Source organism: Sciurus carolinensis, chromosome 3 (assembly GCF_902686445.1).
Source record: "Sciurus carolinensis chromosome 3, mSciCar1.2, whole genome shotgun sequence".
Taxonomy (NCBI): domain Eukaryota; kingdom Metazoa; phylum Chordata; class Mammalia; order Rodentia; family Sciuridae; genus Sciurus; species Sciurus carolinensis.
Genome location: NC_062215.1, coordinates 35,785,499 through 35,808,435, shown reverse-complemented (window position 1 = coordinate 35,808,435; position 22,937 = coordinate 35,785,499). Strand labels below are relative to the sequence as shown.

Here is a 22,937-nt window from a genome sequence, read left to right as displayed (position 1 = left end):
GTATATGGAGAGAGAGAGAGACAGAGAACACACAAATACACATATATGTACACACACATATATCTTTACCAATTTCATTTCTTGAATAATTGTCTACATAAAGGTGGGTAGAAGATTTACATCACTGTAGCATTACTGAAGAACAAAATGTTAAAGATCCAAAGGGTCGGGGCCGGGGCTGAGGCTTAGTTGTAGAGTGCTTGCCTAGCATGTGTGAGGCACTGGGTTCAATCCTCAGTGCTGCTGAATATAAATGAATAAATTAAAGGTCCATCAACAACTTAAAATATATATAAAAATAAATTTAAAAAAGATACTAAAGGTCAAAAACAGAGGTGAGGTTAAAAACACTTCTATAAAAAAGGGTAGGGGCTGGGGAGATAGCTCAGTTGGTAGAGTGCTTGCTTTGTAAGCACAAGGCCCTAGGTTCAATCCTCAGCACCCAAAAAAAAAAAAAAAAAAGGGTAAATAGCAACATGGTTTCAAATGGAAAAAACATTCATAATGCATTAGGTGAAAAAAGGTTATAAAACTAAAAGAAATCCTTATTCACTTATCTTATTTAAAGAAAAAAAAAGTTGAAAAGACATTCATCAAAATGTTGATTCAGAATTGGTGGAGTTTCAGGTAACTTATTTATTTTTTAAACTAGCTTTAGATTTTTGAAATTTTCATGTACTTGTGTAACTTAATTGTCAACCTTGAGAAAGAAAACATCCAGTTCCAGAAATAAGGTAAAATTATCCAATAGGCATGAAATCACCCTAAGGATGACCCAATATGTTAGCAAAATAAATGCACTAAATCAAAAAGCTTTGGTGGGCTGGGTGCAAGAGGCACATCCCTGTAATCCCAGACTCAGGAGTCTGAGGCAGGAGGGTCCCAAGTTCAAAGTCAGCCCAGCAAATAGTGAGACCCTGTCTCAAAATAAAAAACAAAAGAACTAAAGATGTAGCTCAGTGGTCAAGCACTCCTGGGTTCAATCCCCAGCACGCACACCCACACACACACACACATACACACACAGCAGCAGCAGCAGCTCTGGAGGGAGAAAACTTGTCGCCTAGCACGTTCAATTCCCCAATCCCCCGTACCAAAAACAAACACAAACAAAAACTCCTCTTAAAGCTAAAGCTATAAAACCCATCTTCAGTATTTTACTGGTGACAATGCAATCATTTTGAACTCTATTTTCTCATATGAAATGCATGCATTAATTTCATTCATGAAAGGAAGAAAGGAAGGAGAGATAGGAAAAAGCAAGGCACCTTAATAATATTATATGAGAGAAGCAAACAGTTTTTCATTAAGAACCACTGGAAATCCTCCAGTGAAGTTGAGAGAATTGGTTATTTTAGAAATACAAGATATGGCCCAATTCTACTACCGCTGAGAAATATTCCTATTTTATGCCATACATTATCATTTTAAAATTATCTGAAACTAGGTTACAAAGGATACCTTTCACCCTCTTTGAGGAAGCCAAAAGAAGATGGTCTTCAGGTAGGATGTGGGTAATGATACCAATAGCTCTTTCTGCATGAAATCTGCAATACAGATAGATTATAGTCTGGCATTTCTTTTTACTTAAAAATGATTTAAGCATTAAAAAAAATCACACTATAATATAATACTGATAGAAAATACTTTTAAAACTATGGTAAAAAAAAATCAATTTTTGTTTGTTTCACATTTTCAATCAATCGTGGACTAAACTTTTAACTCTCTTACCCCCTCCAGCCATATAGGCCTACAAGTTTCCTAACATGCAAAGCAGTATCACCTTTGCATGTGATTTACCCTCTCTCTGCAATGCTCTTCCCCTGAGTATTCACATGGCTCACTCTGTTCTTTCCAGAACAGACTATACAAAAGTCCCTACAGATAATCTATCATCATTCTCTAAACTCAGCCTTCTTTATTCTTCACAGAAGTATTGTTACCTGACATGTTTGGTTATTTGTTTATGGCCCATCTCATCAAGTAGAAGGTAAGCTATTTATCCATTTTATCTACCAGTTTGCAAACAACTCCAAGCCTCCTATCTTTATTTGTAGTAATCCAAATTTTCTCAAACCTATCTTCAAATTTATTAATTCTCTCTAGTTGTAATTAAACCTGATGTTTAACCTGTCTACTGAGTTTTAATGTCAATGACTATTTTCCATTTCTAGCTATTATTTTTATTTTTTTATAAAAGGTCATTTTCTTATGAAGATTTAATTTGCATAACAAACAATTCATCCATTTAAAGTGTGTAATTCAGAGATTTTTTTAGTATAATCACAGAGTTATACAGCCATCACCGTAATCAATTTTAGAATATTTTATCACCTCAGTAGAAACTCAGGGGACTGGGTTATAGCTCAGTGGTAGAGCACTTGCCTCACACATGTGAGGCAGTGGGTTTGATCCTCAGCACCACATAAAATAAAATAAATAAAGATGTTGTGTCTACAAACTAAAAACATTAAGGAAAAAAAAGAAAAGAAAAGAAAAAGAAACCCAGGTCCATTAGCAGTCACTCCTCATTTCCCTCCAACTCCAAGGCTAAGTAACATTCATTTAATTTCTGTCTTAATGGATTTGCCTATTCTGTACATTTCATATAAATGGAATTATACAAGATATGATCTTTTATGATGAGCTTGTCATTCAGCACAAAGTTTTCAAGTGGTCAGTGGTGCTGTAGCACATATCAGTGGCTTTATTTTGAAATCTAAACTGGGTATTTGTAGTACCAGTCTTTTGAAGGCTAAGGCAGGGTGGCTTGAGCCCAGGAGTCCCAAGGTAACCTGGGCAACTTGGCGGGGGGGGGAGTAAACAAAATCTGTCTTTTGAATTTTCCCTCCAAAATAGTATTGACTTCTTCTTTTATATCAGGATTGGCAAACTTTTTTTTTCTTGGTACTGGGGACTAAACCCAGGGGTGCTTAACCACTGAGCCACATCCCCAGTCTAGGGTTGGCAAACTTTTAAGGTGTCAGATAGTAAATATTTTAGGTTGTGCTGATCACATTTTCTCTGTCCCAATTATCTAATTCTCTTGTTGTGGTATGAAAGCACTCATAGAAAATAGATGAACCAATTAGTAGGGCTACATTCCAGTAAAATTTTACTTTGCTTGCAGGCCACAGTTTGCCAACCCATTTTATATCTTTAATCATTAAAGCATACATACTTCATAACATGTGTGTGTATGCGTGTGTGCGTGTGCGTGTGTGTGTGTGTATGTAAATTTTTTTTTTTTTTTTTTTTTTGGTGGTGCTGGGGATTAAACCCAGGGCCTTGTGCTTGTGAGGCAAGCACTCTACCAATTGGGTTGCATTCCCCAGACCCCACTTCAAAATATTTTGACTTAAATTCATAGGGTTCCAATTCTGCTCATTATGTCTGCTGACCCTCGTTCATAGAAGAAGTGTTTCCTTATGTATTTTGTAATTTTTTTTAAAAATATTCTTAGTTGTAGATGGACATGACACCTTTATTTTGTTTATTTATTTTTATGTGGTGCTGAGGATCGAACCCAGTGCCTCACACGTGCTGGGCAAGCACTCTACCACCGAGCCACAACTGCAGCCTATATTTTGTAATTTTTGATGCTGTCTTGACTTTAGGTGAGCTACATCTATGAGATGCTTTTAAGAGTTTTGGGTTTTCTCCCAGAAGATATCCCAAGAGAACTAGCAGCCTCATAGTGTTCTTCAATGTTTTTCTCAGTCTGTGGGTTCCTGCATGCATGATCCCCAGGCTCCAATGTGGTATAATCTGTAGTTAATGCATTCCCCTGTGACACTCCTGTAGTTTACTGTGAGTCTAAGCTCAGACAGTTTCCTTGTCATGTCTCTGGTGTGGGATAATGTTTTCCTCCATATTTGTCCTTTTCTTGAGGGCATAGTTGTGAGGGTTTCAGTTCTATCTCACGGCCAGTTACAGAAACTTCTAAGCTTTCCTACCAACTGAGTGATTTATACTATAGTTTGTGCCTTTGCATTTTTCATTCATTATTGGTTAAGATTTCTCCTTATTCTTGAAAGCTCAGTTACACATTTTCAGAGATGACTGTGATATTTTATTCAGTATTTGTGTTTTAAGCAAGATGTTTTTAGGTTATTAAAATAATATTTAGCCAGAGGCTGCTATATTACTCAAAGAAAAATTATTAAAGGAAATAATCAAAAGAGAAGTCATATTCTATACAAAAATGTCTCAATATTAAACTACAAAATCTAAATAAGTGGCTTATAAATTGGTATAATTGTAAAATGACTTAAGTAACATTTTAGGCATCTTCTTAAAGCTCCAGGGAGAGAAATTTAATCCATGAAGTACATTAAGTACTATTTATTGGGGGAAAAGAACCAAAACAAAATAAACAAAAAAATGGAATTTAATAATTTACTGAAAAGGAATGTGGAACTTACAGTGCATTGTCAAATTTCCCAGAGCTATACTGGTGAACATAAGAAGAATAAGCCAAGTCTTCGTGAGCAGTTGCTACATGGATATTTTTGCCACCAAACACTGACTGTCGAATGTCAAGGGCTGCCTGAAAAATAAAAATATTTAATAATATTGTAAGCTTTTAAAAAATATCAACTAATTTAAAATAAACATCTTAACATTTTATATACCCAATCTCATAAGTTTAATTTCTAGAACATTAGTTTTTAAGTCTTTTATGTTATACTTTGTAAATTAATGAATGCCCTCTAAGAAGGAGACAGGGCTCAAAAGGTTTATTTTGAAATAGAGATTCATATACCACAAACAATTCAAGTCAGCAAGTCAATTTAGATTGAAAGAAAAAAAAAAAAAAACCAACATACCTGATAAATTGCAACAGACTGACAGATATTATCTACATTGAGTAAGTAGAACCCATAATCTAGCAGTGTATCAGAATATTTTGGGTGTTTGGATCCAAAATGATCCCTATAAAAGGATGAAAAACTATTAGTATACAATGTAGAGTAATAATTCAAAAATGACATTTTTAATAACCACCACCTACCGTGCCAAATATACTGCATGTTTAATTAACTGTTCTGCCTTCTTAAATTCACGTTTTACTACACAAGCCTAAAGACAAAATGAAAAATTGTTAACTCTCAAGCAGTTATTAGTGTGCTACAATAAGTATAGTTTATATATTTCAATTATTGTAGTAAGAAAAAAAAATCTCTAAACAGAAGGATTCTATTTGCAATTTATTTCCAAATTACTTACAAATTCTATTATAAACAGATCTGTATATAACCTAGGAAAACCATAAAGTTTAAAACTTTGATGTGCAAAACCATCATGACAAAGTGTCCTTAACAAATACTATCCTTCCACATTCTTAAAAGGTACTTACCCAATTCTAGAGTGGCTTACAATGATCTTGAGTAGTTTTCCTGTAGTATTGTTTTCTAAGCCTACAGTAACTGGTGTTACAGGTGGTCTCCCATGCAAGTGCTAACTAGGTCCAACCCTGCTTATCAGATGAGATGGGGAGTATTTAGGGTGGCATGCCTTAGACTCATCTAATAATTTTTAAATGCACAGAATTTCAAGTTTTTCTCACTTCTCAAAATACTTCCAACTATGAGGATAGTCAGTAGTTTTTAAACTCTTATCGTTCACATATAGGAAAATAAATCTTGCATATTTAACTCTATGTTAAATGAATATTTGATGTTTTCAATTAATTATAAATATACTAAGATCCCTTTTCTAGTGCTGATGATAACCTGAATATTTATGATTTTTTTTAGTTGTTGATGGATTTTTATTTTTATTTATTTATATGTGGTCCTGAGAATTAAGCTCAGTGCCTCACATGTGCTAGGCAATCACTCTACCACTGAGCTACAATCCCAGCCCTATGCTGCTTTATTTGCTCTAAAATAAAGTGATTTAATATTCACAGAAATATTGCAGTCTTTTAGGTCCAGAATTTTGTGTAATCTTTTGTCCAACTGAATTTTCATAAGCAAAACTGATGAAAATGGAATATTCAAATTTGAGAAACTTCTAGAAAGAGTATATGTGAAAAGTGTATTAATGCTTTAAGACTTCAGTGCACCAAAACAGTAATTTTTACCAACCCCACCCACCACAGTGCTGGGGACTAAACCCAGGGCCTCATGCATGATTGGTAAGTACTCTACCATTGAGTTACATCCCCAGCCTCCAAAGCAGTAATTTTTAAATGCTACTAAAAGGTCAAAGAATTAACGCATTTATTTACAGAATAAGAAGAAACTAGAGAAAAATCAAATAAAGACGATCTAGCAGGTCAAGTATAGCAAGGTGTCTTGCTGTGAGACTGCAATATTAGAGTAAAATACTTAATACTACGTTATCCTTAATAAGAACAGTGATCAGGGCCCACATAGTTTTGGCCTAAAGAATTCAGGTTATTCTATGGGTTTAAGAAAATCAAGAACTCAAGTCAGAATAACCCCAAAATACCATGATTTGTACTTCAGTGAGCTGAAACAATTACTAAAATGAATTATACCACAAGTTTTCTTGGCAATAAGAAAATTAACAAAGTGTATGTAAGACAGTTTGGGTTAGAAATCAAGTTTCTAAAACTGGGCACAGAAACTTAGAATATAATATTAATAGTAAGTTAACTAAAACAAATTTAAATCCTGATAAATCCTATAATTCATTTAATAATTTTAACATGATATTCACCTTAGATGCTTGCCTCAAAACATCAACCACAACTTTAACTGGTAAGCCTGCTGTAATCTCTTTCATTGCTTCAATGCACCATTTATAAGCCTAAAAAACAAAATATTTTTAAAAGAACAACTGTGATAATTCAAATTTGACAGTACTTAACAAAATGAATGCAAATTTTTCTAACAAGCTATCAAGTACACAAATATCACACCAAATATTTATACACGAAAATTTTGTGAGTAGTTTCTTCCAATTATGAATGTTACATTATTTTTACTCTGCTTCTACAGGTTTTCTGAATCAGACCTTTAATGACACATGTTCAGGAAATGAGAGGCATGTTCTCTTTTGCCCAGAAGTCCTTGTACATAATATTTCCGCTGCCTTAGAATACATCGTCCCTTCCTCTAACCCTTTAACCCACCTAACTTGTCTTTCAGGTTTCAGTCTAGTCGGAGTTTCCTGTATTTTACTTCCCCTACTACAACACTAACTACTTTATATCCTGCCCAGGTATGGTATGGCACACACCAGCCTAAGCAACTTCAAAAAGACCTGTCTCAAAATAAAAAGGGTTGGGGATGTAACTCAGTGGTACAGCTTCCTGAGTTCAATCCCTACTATGGGGGGGGTGGGGGGGGCGGGGAATCTTGGGGCTGGGGTTGTGACTCAGTGGTAAAGTGCTTGCCTGGCATGTGTGAGGTCCTAGGTTCAATCCTCAGCACTGCATATAAATAAATAAAGTTCACTGACAACTAAAAAATATATTTTTTTAAAAAATCTTAATTGGGGGTGTGGGGATATAGCTCCGTTGGTAGAGTGTTTGCCTCACAAACATAAGGCCCTGGGTTCTAATCCCCAGCACCACAAATAAAAAAAAAATCTTAATCGCCTGTTAAGTGCTTATGTTGTACCAGCCATTGTTCATAAAGTGCCTGCACTTTATGTTACACATTCAATTGACAGAATGTCTGTATACAAGTGAAGAGAGGTTATAAGGCAGGCAACAAGAGAGCATCTAGGCACATAATGGGAAACAAAACAAAAAATGTACTTCTAGTGATTACTGGGGGGGGGGGGGGAAGGCAAAATAAATTGCTATAAAGAAACAAAACAAGCTGGTCATAATAGTGCACATATTTAATCCCAGCTACTCAGGAGGTGGATGCAGGAGATCACAAATTAGAGACCAGCCTGGGCAACTTTGAGACACTTCCAAAAAAATTTTTTTTTAAAAAATAGATGTGTGTGGAGGTGGTACATGCCAGCTTGGGAGGCTGAGGCAGAACGATAGCAAGTTGGGGGCTGGGGATGTGGCTCAGTGGTTAAGTGCCCCTGGATTCAATTCCTGGTACTAAAATAAATAAATAAATAAATAAATAGATAGACAAATAAATAAATAAAATTTAAAAAATAAAAAGTGTGTGTAGAGGGAATCAGATTGATCAACTTATGTGCATGTAAAAACATGGCATAATGAATCTCACTGTTATATAAGATTACAATACAGCAATTTAAAAAAAAGGGCTGAAGATATAGCTCAAAATGTATCTTAGAATGTACAAGGACCAGTAGAGCAATAAATAAACAAAATTTTTTAAAAAAGAAACAAAACAAAACAATTTTGTGAAAGGATTATAATGGATAAGGAGAAAATATATTAGAAAGTTATTTGTTCTCTTCTGGAAGTTTCCTTTTCTTCCATTCTCACTTAAGAGGAACAGCTCTTCAGAAGTACTTGTAATGCAAAAATGAAATAAAAACAATTTAACCCACTCAGATTTAGGTCCAAAAACCTGGTTTGTGATTGCAAGATACTAAATAAACTGATTTGGTTTCAATGTCATAAGGTTAAAAAGTGATGTAGACAATCATACCATTTAAAAATATTTGCTGTCCTAGGCCCTCTTCCTTGCATCTTTGGAAATGATGTACTTATCTTTGAAATTAAAACAAGCACAGGGCTAGTGGTATAGTTCAGTTCAATGGTACAGAACAAAGAAGCTGCTTGGGTTCAATCACCAGCGATGGGGGGTGGCGGGGGGGGGGGGGGGAGAGAGAGGAGATAGGAGAGGACAGAGGATAGAGGAAGGAGAGAAAGGCAGTGGGAGGGACAAACCCACAAACACACAGAGAGACAAGCATGGCTGTGTGACTTCCTTTAGTCAATTAAAATATAAACACAAGTTAAATGTATAATTTCTGGAAGAAAACTCTAAGAGCAAGCAGTACTTCTCATGATGTTTCTACCTCTGCTCCAAGGCTTTTAATATCCCAGATAGATGTTCTAAGTAAACCACAGTGGGTCTTGACCAAAGTGTAAATGTACTGCTAAGTGCAGCTATAGTCATCCTAAGCATAACAAAACAACAAACATTTGTTACAAATCATTGTTATTTTGGGATTGACACTGACTCACTATATTCTTGAGATTTGCAGTTTCCTGCAGATAGCAACGAAAAGTTTATGAAAGAATACACGGTCAAATTACCCAAGAAACATTAACAGACTTGAACATTCCTCATGAAAGTGCTGAGAGCTGCAAAGACCATGAATAAGGCACAGTTTAAACCCCTAAATCCAAAGAAATAACTGTCAATTAAATATTAATGACCTAGTAAAGAAAGAAAATGGAAACAGGTAAATAAAAGGCTCATGAGTAAAAAATGGCAAGATATGAACTACTCTATGAAACCAGGGGAAGAAAAAAGACTACAGTGTTCTAGAGAGCAGTATGAGGGCAAAAAAAAGGAGAGAGAGAAAGGAAATGATGAAAGAGGAACCAGAGATGGCTGAGTTCATGCAAAGACATAAAAAGATGGTGGGGCATCTAAGAACTTTTAAAGATGGGCATTACTTAATATCTGATGTTAACCTCACTCTCACTTTTCGTGACGTGCTTTTGCACAAAGAGCTTCTGTGAATGGAGCTATTTTCTGGTGTGTGAAAATTATAAAAAGGTGCCAAGCCCTGCATCTAAGTTGATAAACAACTGTGGAATATTCATTGCATACGAAGGGTAGTAAGAAATCCACTCACAGAACAAATTTAGCAGACATAGGATCTCAACATCAAAAAAATCACAAGTACGTTTACTTCCTGAAAAATTGCAGTCATGCTGATAAGGATTTTAGATTTTTGCATGTCAGTTTGATGTATTCTCACAAAAATATTAAAAGTACAAACATCCTTTTTCAACTATTCTAGAATTTTCTGGCATCACTGCTAATTGTAATTTCCCTTTAAATATGGAATATATACTTGTAATAGAATAGGATAAAATCAAGATTGGGATAATTTTAAAATTTAAATGATGACTGACAGCATGAAATAATTATGATATTCTCCCATATATAAACAACCAAGCAGCAAAGCACATATAGATACCTGCCAACTATGTATTATCACCAAAGCATTAAGTTAATAGTATAAAACTAGGAATGAAGCAATCTTGTTCATAAGGAAGAGGAAGGAGAAAAGCAATACTATAAGCTATAAATAAAAATTAAGTTTCCCAAGGCTGGAGCTGTAGCTCAGTGGCAGAGTGCTTGCCTTGCATGTGTAAGGTACTGGGTTCAATCCTTAGAACCACATAAAAACAAACAAATAAAATAAAGGCATGCTGTTCATCTACAATTAAAACAATAAAAATATATTAAAAAAAATCTACCTTCCTAATGAAACAAATGCCTTTCAAGTTAAGAGAGTTCACCCAGAACTATACATCCAATCAAAAACATCTAAGGTTTACTTAAAAGATGGATTTAGGCAGAAAAACATTTGGTCGAATTAAAAAATTAAAAAGGCCCTAAATTGTACATATATATATTTCAAATCCATTTGACAGGACGGGGTTGTGTCTCAATGGTAGAGCGCTTCCCTAGCATGTGAGGCATTGGGTTCAATTCTCAGGACCACATACAAATAAATGAAGGTCCATCGACAAGTAAAAAAAAATTTTTTTAATCCATTTGGTAAACACTCCAACACTCCTTTCATATTATTTAAAATATTACAAATGCATATCACTTTAAGTAAACAATATGTGAAACCAAGATTTATAAGACATATGATAAGACTATTTGATTTATCCATTTTATGGGCAATTACTAGTTACACTGACATATACCTCAAAACACTTACCTCGTCATAATGACTTTTTGCAAATAGGAGTGCACACAGTTCCCCATAGAGTGCAGCTTTGTTTGCTTGCTGGCCATGTTTTGACAGTTTTTCCATATATGTCTGAGCTAACTTAAATGTTTCTTCACCCAAATGGTACTTGCAGTTTCCATTTCGTACATGAAGCAATCTGCAAAACACAAATAAATGTCCTTTATTTCTGTTATTTCCAGCATGTACGACCTGATAACCTCTTACAATTATTATATAGTACCTAAATGACTGACAATAGATGAAAGAAATGAGGCAACATCAGAAAAATATTGGCCAGACTACAGTTAATTAAGGCCCACAAAGAAGTACAATACATATTCTTCCAAGAAACTTCACATAATTAACCTGATCCAATTTTGATTTCTTAGCTTCTCTATGTATTTTGTATGCTTTGTGTACTCAGCATGTGCTATATCTAAAAAAATATTTTTTTGTTTCAAATCCAAAAATAATAGTTTCAATATAAGAAATCCAGAAAATAAAGCCAAGTGTGATGGCACACACCTGTAATCCCAGCTCCTTCAGGAGGCAGAGGCAGGAGTATCCCAAGTTCGAGGCCAGCCCAGGCAACTTAGAGAGACCCCTGTCTCAAAATAAAAATAAAAAGGACTGGGGATGTAGTTCTCAGTGCTATAGCATCCCTGGGTTCAATTCTCAATACTGGGGTAGAGGGATGAGGGAAGGAATGGAAAATAATGAAGAAAATAAAAATCAACCTGATATACTATTATCCATCATTACTTTTTATTCTTATTTTTAGAATATATTTGGATAACACTTGACCACTGATTTCATGAATCATTTTTGCTTATTTTACTGAAAATAGCAGTATCAGTTACTAACCTTTATCCCCAGAGCCAGAAAATAGTGTTCTTTACATGAAGTAATTGTACAACCAATCTATCAACTTAATGACGTTCAAGAATACTAAAACACTTTAAATCAGACTAAAGTCTAAGTAGTAACAGACTGTACATCTATATAACACATGAGCACAGTGTTAAGACTAAATACATCTCTATTATAATGATGACTTGAACATTATGTCAGGGCAATACTATTTTCTTTATATATATCAGGCTAATGCAAATTTCTGATATTCAGTTTGAGAGGGAACAAAAGCATAAAAGATATTTAAAAGAAAACCAAATGTCAGGTGCAGTGGCACAAGCCTGTAATCCCAATGCTTCTGAAGCAAGAGGATTTGCAGGCTTAATGCCAACCAACCCTGGTAACTTAGTGAGACCCTCTCTCAAAATAAAAAAATAAAATAGAGGCTGGGGATATAACTTAGTTGGTAGAGTGCTTGCCTTGCAAGCACAAGGCCCTGGGTTCAATCCCCAGTACTACACACACACAAAAAAAATAAAATAAAATAAAATAAATAAGCTCATTGGTAAAGCACCTCTGCATTCATTTGGCTTAGGCAAATATCTAGGAGTGTGATGGCTGGGTTGGATTACAAGCATAGGTTTAATTCTAAAAGAAATAGTCAACTGGGCATGGTGGCACCTGCCTAATCTCAGCTACTGGAGAGGCTGAGGCAAGAGGATTCCAAGTTTAAGGCTAGTTTGGACAATTTAGTGAAAAATAAAATGAAATGGCTAGGAATATAGCTCAGTGGTAGATCACATCTGGGTTCAACTCCCAATATCTTCCACATACTCAAAAGAAAAGGAAAAAAAGGAAAGAAATCCAAGTGGGCTAGGAATGTAGCTCAGTGGTAGAGCACTTAACCTAGCACTCGAAAGACTCTGTGTTTGATCCCTAACACACACACACACACACACACACACACACACACACCAAAAAAAGAAATAAAGAAATAAAGAAAGAAAGAAAACAAGTATGGAGAGGTTGGGAAGTATTCTGAAATTCAGGGGTATCACAAATAAAAAAACTTAAGGTTTTTCTTTTTTTAGTTACACCAAAAATATTAACAGGTTAATTACCCTAAATGAGAAAAGTTCAATCTTCTCTATCATTTCTTCCACAGTTAGGGAAAACAGAACAACTTTGAAAAAGCTATTGATTAGAAAGGACTAATCAATAAGGTGGTGTATACTATAGTGTAGCACTCCAACAAACACCACAGCATTATCTTCATTTCAAAAAGAATAAAACCCTCAAGCAAAAGAATATACTAAGATTAATCTAAAATTCTGTAGTATCTTTCATAATATCAAATTCCAACTTAAAGCTGAAATGCATGTAATAATTAATCAGGCTACTCTAGAATGGTATGCATCTAATGATTAACCAGGCTACTCATGATGGAAAAATTATATTCTAATATACACACAATTTTTCATGTTATATACCAATAAACATTGTCACCTGACTGTTAGATTGCTAATTCAATTACATGATCAAGTAGTGTTTAATGATCTCTGTCAAAATGGAGAACAAACCATGTGTAGGAAGTCAACGGAAATCGAGGGGTAAAACCACAGTTAAAAAGAAAAAAAAAAAGGTAGTCCAGATGATAGTTTTGAGACTCTCATAGTGAGGTACTCACTGGGTACCTATTATATGCCAGTTAGTTTTTAAGAGGGAATAAGGGTGGCATAATAGGCAGAAGAACATCCAAATAAAATGACACTTTCATTTAAGAATAAATAACTATGAAGATGACAACAACAGACTAATAGGATCAACAAAAGTTTCTTTAAAAAGGTAGTTAGACAGTGAAGAATTCTCTTGTGGATGTAAAATTTGGGTTCACACCTCAGTGATCATGAAGCAGCTATGTGAAGATGGAGGGATGTCCTCTCCCTCCAAAATAAGTAAGTGCAAAGGTCCCGAGAAAAGGAGGAAGTCTGGCATAGTAAAAAACAAACCCCTCCCCAAAAAACAAACAAAAAAAAAACCCAATAACAAGGCCACTGAATATGGCGTAGAGAATAAAGAAAAAGGAAAATGAGAGATAAACAAGATATTATAGGGCCTTGCTGGTCATGGATAGAAGTTGTGGTTGAACTAGTTAAGTGAATAAGTGGGAAGATTTCAACTGAGCTCTACAGCAATACTATCTAATAGAATTTTGAGATGTTAAAAGTGTTCTATACTTGTATTGCTCAGTTTGGTATCCTCTGGCCACAAGTAGCTATTAACTATCAGAAATGTGACTGAGGACTGGTTTTTAAATTCTAATTAGTTGAAATCTGAATAGTTCATATGGTTAAAGGCTAACACGGGAGGACAGTGCAACTCTAGAAAAGTTTTCTACTGTAATGTGGACAACTGTTTATAGTAAAGCCATGGGTGAAGCAAAACAATCAGAATAGAAGATATTAAAATAGTCCAGAGGGGGAAAAATCCTTGAGAATAAAACAGGATTAGAATTAGCAAAATATATTTGAATGATAAAAAGGAGAAACCCAGACACAGTATAAATTCAGAGAGTGAAAAACAGTGCTTTTCATTTCCACAATACTAAGAATTGCAATTCCAATGACCTTCACTGCCAAGTATTCCCTTAACAATTTTGGAAATTATTTAGTAATTGGCATATGATGAGGTAAGAAATTAACATTTTTATGCCAGAAAGACACAGCTTGATAGTTTCTCCAGTCCCTGCAGGTTGCCTATTGAAACAAAAGGGCAAATTAAACATATGGAGACTCTTTAGGGTCTGTGTGTCCATCTGGGCTAAAACTAAGCAGAATGCAAGATCCAAGAAACTTGGTCCAACTGATGGTCTAATTTTGTCTCAACATTTAACTTAAGAAAAAGGCATGCTGTCAAAATTCTACAAAAGTGGTGATACTAGGGAAGCATAGTATTTTACTTTCATGACAACATAAAATTGTAGCTACCTCATCAAACAGCTACTGTAAAAAACAATTACAATTTAACTGGTTAAACTATTCAGAGTTTGAAATGGAAAATATACACACTTTAGAAGTTATCAAGTTTACAAATATATTTACTATAAAACTGAGCAAGATGACAACTTAGATCCATATCAGACAGACATTAACAAAAATAAAATACACTGAAAGCAAACCTAAGAAAAAGGATCACCATTTTATACTTGTCTTTGTAAAAACTAGTTAAAGTTTTTGGAAATAAGAGGTTGGAAGTGGAACTCAGTGAACAGTGAGTGCTTAGAATGTGCAAAGCCATGGGTTCAATCCCTACTGCCAAAAAAACAAACAAAAAAACTTCAGGGGGAAAAACAAAAGGAGAGAATTAGATAATGCAAATAAAGACTTCATTTAAATTGTGGTGAAATATATGTAACATTTTCCATATAAACCATTTTTAGGCATATAATTCATTGACATATTTACTATGTTATGCAACCATCACAACCATTCACCCTGAACAGAAACTCTAATCATTAAGCAACAGCATCCCATTTTCCCTTGCCCCTAGTCCCTGGTAACCTTAAATCTCCTTTCTGGTTCTATGAATTTGCCTATTCTAGATATTTCACATAAGTGAAGAGTATTTTATCCTTATTTCACTTAAGATAAAAATTTCAAGGTTCATCCACAAAGTAGAATTAGCTGAGCAACTAATACATACACATTATTTCTCTGTTGATAGATATTTGGATTGTTTCCACCTTTGGGCTCTTGTGAACAGTGGCACACAAGTCTCTGCTTTCAATTCTTTTGAACACATATCCTGGAAGGAAATTGTTGGGTCATAGGGTGATCCTATGTTTAGCTTTTATGAGGAACTGCCAAACTGTATTCTAAAGCAGCTATATCATTTACATTCACATCTACAGTGCACAAAGTTTCCAAATTCTTCTCATCCTCCCTAACACTTCTTTTCTTTCTTTCTTTTTTTTGGGTGGGTATGTGTAGCAGTCCTTAATATGATAAGGAGCATTTATGAAACACTCAGTTATATCATACTTGATGATAAACTGGAAGTTTTCCCCATATGATCAGGAACAAGATAAAGATGCCTGGTCCTACTAGTGACAGTCGACATTACACTGGGAGTTTTAGCCAAAGCAATTAGACAAGAAAAGGAAACAAAAGACATCTGCTTAGAAGGGAAGAACTAGAACTACCTCTATTCATCAAAAGCAAAAGTGTGTGCATACCAAAAGACATTATCAAGAAAGTGAAAAAAAAGAAAGTGAGGGCTGGGGATATAGTTGGTAGTGTGCTTGCCTTGCATGCACAAGACCCTGGGTTCAATCCCCAGCACCACCAAAAAAAAAAAAAAAAAAAAAAAAAAAAAAAAAAAAAAAATATATATATATATATATATATATTATACTTTATATATACTTTAAAAATATATTTTTTTTTTAGTAACAAGACAACATATAGGTTTGAAAATATTTGCAAATCATACATTAGATAAGGGTCTAGTATCTAGAATGTATCAAGCAGTACAACTTAACAATTAGCTTTTTTTAAAAAATGTGCAAGGAACTTGAATAAACACTTTTCCAAAGAAGATATATAAATAGCCAATAAGCATATGAGAAGATACTCAGTATCATTCATTAAGGAAACACAAGTCAAACACAATAAGGTACTGTTTCCCACCTAGCAGGATAGTTAAAATCTAAAATAAAAAGGTTTGGGGATGTGGCTCTGTGATAGACTGAACAGGGGTTCAATTACCAGTAGCTGGGTGGGGGGCTGAGGGGGGAGCATCATGGATGAGGTGCCTACTAATTATAAGCAAATGCCACACCATTTTATATAACAAACTTAAGGATCAGCAAATTTTGGTATCCGTGGGGATCTTAAGAGTCAATTGCTCCTGTATACTAAGGGAATAATAGCATAGCAATTCTGATTTTATAAACAAAAAACTAAAATATAAAATGAGTAAAAGAAAACAGGCAGAATTTCCAAGGAATTAAAAAAACGAAAAAAATGGCACCAAGTTTAACTACAGAAAAGTCAAGAAGGCTCTCTGACATTTGCTCTATGTTTCAACGCCAGCCTTGGATTAGAAACTGGCTTTGTGATATTAAACTGAAGAACACACCCTTACTCTTGCATCAGGCTCAAAGCCCCTGAGATTAACCAAAGGATTTCATTTGTATCTGTTCTGCAAAACAATTCAACTAAATTCCAATTCAACTAAACACATGGTTAATTAAAACCCCCAATTTCCCTCTGCCTTAAAAAAAAAAAAAAAAAAAAAAAAAAATCAGAAAAGTTTCATCTTTTTTTCCCAAATATAGAAATTATATTAAATATACCTGCATTGATTAAGGATTTAGCAGGTATGGCTGTATACAAGCAAATTTTTATTTTGAAATTTCTTTTTTTAAAAAATATTTTCAGTTGTAGATGGACACAATATCTTTATTTATTTTTATTTAATTTAAAAAAACAATATTTGGTAGTTATAGATGGACAGAATGCCTTTATTTCATTTGTTTATTTTTATGTGGTGCTGAGGAGTGAACCCAGTGCCTCACATGTGCTAGGCAAGCACTCTGCCACTGAGCCACAGCCCCAGGCCTTATTTATTTTTACATGGTGCTGAGGATTGAATACAGTGCCTCACATGTGCTAGGCAAGCACTCTGCCACTGAGCTACAGCCCCAGCCCTGAAATTTCAAATTCATTAAGTACAAACTCACTTGTCTTAGTATACAGGTAATAAGTTTGTACTATAAATGCTTTCGTTTCTTAGTCCAGACATTATTCTAATTTTCCATGTGCTTGTTCCAAAGATATCATTTACTGTATTTTTAATTACCTATTCATTACTCTCTTTCCTTTCTTTCTTAATGCAGACCCTGAATTCATTCAAGGTAGCTATAAGCACAATTAAAAATGTTTTGCTCCCTAGAACACCTTACATGGGTTGAAGAATACAATACGTCCTAGCTTCCCAGTTTAAGAAACAGATAAGCAAAGAAGGAAGGAGAAAGAAAAAGCAGACTTAGCTGGCTTCTATCCTTCCTCTTTCTCCCTGACTATACCACGTGCAACCCTAAAGATGTGAGCTACTTGCTAGAAATGACAAACCAGGAAGGAGAGAAAGAACCCAGGTCTGCAGAAAACTAAACTAGTGTGTTAAGCTAAAGCAAAATTTATACAGAAGCCTTAAAATTAGAAAAGTTAGGTTATCCGGGTGGAATAGATTCTGATTCTGTGAATAAAAATCAAGCATGTAAGGAAATAAAATGTTAACAGCTTTTCTATTCCAAATAAACTAATTCACAGACATACAAATATTTAACTAACTTCCCAAACCACTATGGGATAGTCTAATCTTCTATTCTTACAAAGATAAAATAGGCAGAAGGAAGATGACAGATTATTTTCATCAGTACTCCGAATTATAAACTAATCCATTTATTGTTTCTGCACACAAATACTCCTATAATTTATCATATAGTACTTCTAACACATATATGGGCAATTATAACTAAGATTGCAAACTAAAGACTAACTTCAGAATTAAATGTTTCCCTAACACAGGTAACTGTATAATAGGGTAAAAACATCCTTTAAAGACTGAACTCCAACTGATTAAAAAAAAAAAAAAAAAAAAAGGCACTGTACTCAATTTTAGCTTAACATGGTTTTATCTTTAGCTAGAATATATCTATATTCTAGCTCTGAAGGGGTTTGGTTTTAACTAACTCATCAACTTGGTGGTAGGACACACCACCAAGTTCAATAACCAAAACTGAAAAAATTAAAATGAAAAAACAATTAAGAAAAAAATATATTTCTTGAGTTTCCTAGTACCCATTGCCTAGCACAATTCATAGCACATAAACATTCAATAAATGTTTGCTGAATAAAACTATGAAAAAGCAAAAAGAATACAGATACACATTGGCTCATAATACTGAAAGTTAAGCTAAGACATCCATAGCAGCTGCACTATATTCTAGAGATGGGAAACAAGCTAGATTAATGAAATTATGACATATAAATATCATCTTAGAGACTTACTGGGATGTTGGAGCACACTCAGAAGAGCTAAAACTATAAAAAAGTCACCGTGTACCTTCACGTTGTGTAATTATAGAATCTGTTCCACCTTACCTCACACAACATTCTACTGCACGAAACCAATGAAGCATCTCATCATGTAGAGTACACAACTGAAGGCAAGACAGAAAAACTTTCTCAGCATCACTGTACCAGCCTGCATCTGAAAGAAAGCCACCTGCAGAAAAAGTAATTTTAGATAATTTAGTAAATTGCCTGAAAGCTAAAATGACATGCTTACAGTGAATATTATTTAAACTAAAAAACTATAATTTTCATCTTGTAGTATACATGTAACTTTTCAACTTCCTTATGCCTTACTGCAAATATAAAGAAAACTTAATAAACTTACTCTTCTTAGTATAGCTGTATTTCATAGATGATATACACATAAAAGTGATGGTAATGCTTGCTCATCACATTCTTTTGGCAAGAAACTGATTTGATGGCTTTCAATAGCCCTAATACTGTTGCCTAACACCACTGCTTCAAAATACCATCCATTTTTTGGAAGGATCCTGACCTCAAAAAATGGCTAATGATGCATTTTACTACACTGCACAAATTACTCTAAATTATTATGATAACCATTCCACATGAATTTTCTCATCTAATTTTTCACAAACACTTTCAACTTAAATGCTATTATTGCCCCAACTTAACAGCTGAATAAAACTTCAGGCACAGAGAAACTGAAAGGATTCTGCAAACCACATTTCTTCTTCTCCACCTGGCTCCCTGTTGGGCCCTGCCAATAGGAAGTGCTAGAGATGGGGGCTCCAAGACTGGAAGAGCAAGGAACACTTTTTCAAATTGCTAACAGGAATACCCAGTACGTTTCTTTACTCTGGCAATGGCAGTTCATTCCAGTAAGCAATAGTCAATTCCACTTGCAGTTTTCCAACACTTGTAAAACCAGTTTCACAGCACACTGTCAGTAATACCAGCAACAGCTAGCCAGTTGCTAGTTTTTGGAACTCCTTTACACAGGCCACCTTTTCAGAGTTCTGAAGCACTGTTATCAATGTAGCAGTATCTCAGCTATTCAAGCTTTAAATTTTTCATAATTAGCTAGGGATGATAGCACATGCCTATAATCCCAGTGAGTTGGGACTCAGGAGGATATCAAGTTGCAGGCCAGCCTTAGCAACTTAGTAAGACCTTCAGCAACTCAGCAAGACCTTGTATCAAGATTTAAAAAATAAAAAATTTAAAAAGGAGGGATGCCCCTGGGTTCAATCCCCAGTATCAAAAGAACAACAACAACAATGAAAGCATCTTTCTTCAGTTCCCCAAGCCCTAATGTGGTAGCTCATTCTTGGAGTTGCTATTATTCATAATAAAAATACCCCAGAGTTCCCTTTTTAAATTTTCAGTGCTCTAATAAAAATCTGTTATATTAAATTCTATCTCTACAACAAGGAAAACGTTGAAAACACTATGCTAATTGAAACAAGTTTGTCACAAAGACCATAAGTTCTATGAGTCTATTTATATGAATAATGTTCAGAACAGGTAAATCAACAGAAACAAAAAGTAGACTGGGGTAGGAAGGAAATGAGGAATGGCTGTTGAAGAGTATAGGATTCCTTTGGGGATGATGACAATGTTCTAAAACCTATTCTGAAGATTTATGTAAAATCTGTTGAGTATACTGAACACCACTGAAATGTACACTTTACATGTGTAAATTATACTGTGTAAGAATTAACAGCCTCAAAAGGGCTGTTATTTTTAAAAAATCTTTACCATCCTTCTTCATCCTCTGAATAATTTCAGAATTAAGTCTGATGATATAACTATGAGTTTGCAAGGACCTGGTTCAATCTCTAAGATATCTATTTCGCTCATTACAATGGCCAAGTTGGTGTACATACATGTGGAGATGACAGAAACTCAATGAACATCACCTTTCATGTCTTTCACCTTCTTTGGTAATAAATTTCTTCTATAGCAATTTTTTATTACCATCTAGAACTAAAGGGATATCAACATCAATCAAGATTGTATATTTTCTATTTTCAAAGACAGTCTTTAAATTATCCTCTTTTCCAATTTATGTTCCATGAGCCGGAAGGATAAAAGATGAAGATTCGTTTCAGAAAACAATGTTTTAAAGTTCTTCTAGCAAACTGGAAAAAGCAATACAAAAGAACTGTTTACAGACTGAAGGAAATGATCTTGAAAACTTGCTGGCAAAAGTGTGTGCACATACATGAGAGAAAACATGCACACATTAAGAAGCTATAAAAATAAAAGGTAGTCTGTGGTGACAGAACAATACCGCATCCTGGTAGAGTAGGTGGTTATGAATCTTTACATGAAACTGATTGCACAGAAAAATTCTGTCTCTTTAATAAGTGCATGTAAAAATTGTTGGTAACTAATAAAGTCTGTAGTCTAGTTAAAAGTTTAACGCCAATGTCAACTTTTGCATTTTTTTTTTCTTGGTACTGGGTATTGAAACTGGGGCACTTAACCATATCCCCAGCCCTTTTACAATATTTTATTTAGAGACACAGTCTTGCTAAGTTGCTTAGGGTCTTGCAAAGTTGCAGAGGATGGCTTTGAACTCGAGATCCTCTTGCCTTAATCTCCCGAGCTGCTGGGATTACAGGTGTGCTCTACTGCACCCAGTAATTTCTGGGTTTTGATATAGTTCTAGAGTTACATAAGATGTCATCACTGGGGAAGCTGGAGGAATGTTTCAAAAGACTCGGTTTTTGTTTTTTTGTTTTAAGTGTAGATGGGCCCAATACCTTTATTTTATTTATTTAATTTTATGTGGTGCTGAGACTCAAACCCAGTGCCTCAAACTGTGAGGCAATGCCCCACCACTAAGTCACAACCCCAGGCCTCTTAGCAATTTTTTTGCAACCTAATTTCAAAATAAGTTATTCTTTTTTAAATAACTTTTTAGAGCTGGGGATGTCACTCAGTAGAAGACCACTTGCCTATTACAAATGAAGCACTGAATTTGATCCTCAGCACCACATAAAAAATAAATAAAAGTCATTAAAAAAAAGTACATACTTTAAAAAGTAACTTCTTAAAATAGGGAAAGAAGAAAGGTAGCAACAACTTAAACAAAGCTTGAAACATTATCTATATGCATTTGTGAAAAACATATGTTTTACAAATAATAAACAATATTTTTCTGTATGTATAACATGCAAAACTTCCCCAAGAACATTTTTACATTAATGTTTTCATTATCCTCATAACATCCCCATGAAGCAATTCCAAAAACCTTCATTTTAGAGAAGGGAAAAATGGAGCCCCAAAAGGATTAAGTCCCAAGCCACAACAAATAGTAAGCAGGTCAAAGAAGTTAGCAGCAGCATGACATGATAGTAAGGTATGTGCTTTGTAATCAATCATATAGACACAAGGTTCTAAACTTAGCTCTCTACTAGCTATGTGACTTGATCTAGTTACTCAACTTTTCTGAATCTATTTCCTCATACGTAAAAGGTTGTTAATATCATTACTTCAGGGCTGAGGTTGTGGTTCAGTGGCAGAGCGCTTGCCTAGTATGTGTGAGGCACTGGGTTCCATCCTTAGCAACACATAAAAATAAACAAATAAAATAAAGGCACTGTCCATCTACAACTACAAAAAAAGGTTTTTTTAAAAAATATCATTGGGGCTGGGGAGATAGCTCAGTTGGTAAAGTGCCTCCCTTGCAAGCACAAGGCCCTGGGTTCAATCCCCAGCACCACAAAAAAAAAAAATCATTATTTCATAAAAAAAAAAAACTTCACTGGAATGTCATAAGGATTTAGGATGATACCATTTAAATATCTAGTGTAGTGCTTAACATAGCATTAATATCCAATAAATCACACCTAGTTCTGATATTTTCCTCATAACCTCCATATGCAGTCTTTGGGAAATTCCTGGCGAAATCCTTTATTATGAGTTCCATCACAGGATAAAACTCTCCCCTACTTACTATTACTTACCTAGAACAAAGCCAACCTGAATGGCTTTCTCCTTTACTGCAGCATCTGATTCTGCGATGTAAGAGCACCGTCTACTGAATGAGTAGGCCAGGACTGAAGCAACTTTAACACCATGATCCATCAAAGCCTGAAAACAATGATGAAGCAAATGTCTGAAAAAGAAAAAAACATT

General features: G+C 34.7%; 1 protein-coding gene across 2 annotated transcripts in view; it reads right to left on the bottom strand.

Moving 5' to 3' along the window:
• Appbp2 (amyloid beta precursor protein binding protein 2) overlaps positions 1-22,937 on the bottom strand; it is a 50,168-nt gene that overhangs the window by 4,685 nt on the left and 22,546 nt on the right. The window contains exons 3-10 of one of the 2 annotated variants that reach the window (XM_047542943.1): positions 22,766-22,917; positions 18,855-18,978; positions 10,825-10,993; positions 6,691-6,780; positions 5,015-5,082; positions 4,830-4,935; positions 4,425-4,549; positions 1,462-1,547 (exon numbers count right to left, since the gene is read on the bottom strand). In XM_047542943.1, the coding sequence (XP_047398899.1) occupies positions 1,462-1,547; positions 4,425-4,549; positions 4,830-4,935; positions 5,015-5,082; positions 6,691-6,780; positions 10,825-10,993; positions 18,855-18,978; positions 22,766-22,917 (920 nt within the window). The remainder of the gene's footprint in view (positions 1-1,461; positions 1,548-4,424; positions 4,550-4,829; positions 4,936-5,014; positions 5,083-6,690; positions 6,781-10,824; positions 10,994-18,854; positions 18,979-22,765; positions 22,918-22,937) is intronic. The other variant, XM_047542944.1, reaches the window with a different exon arrangement.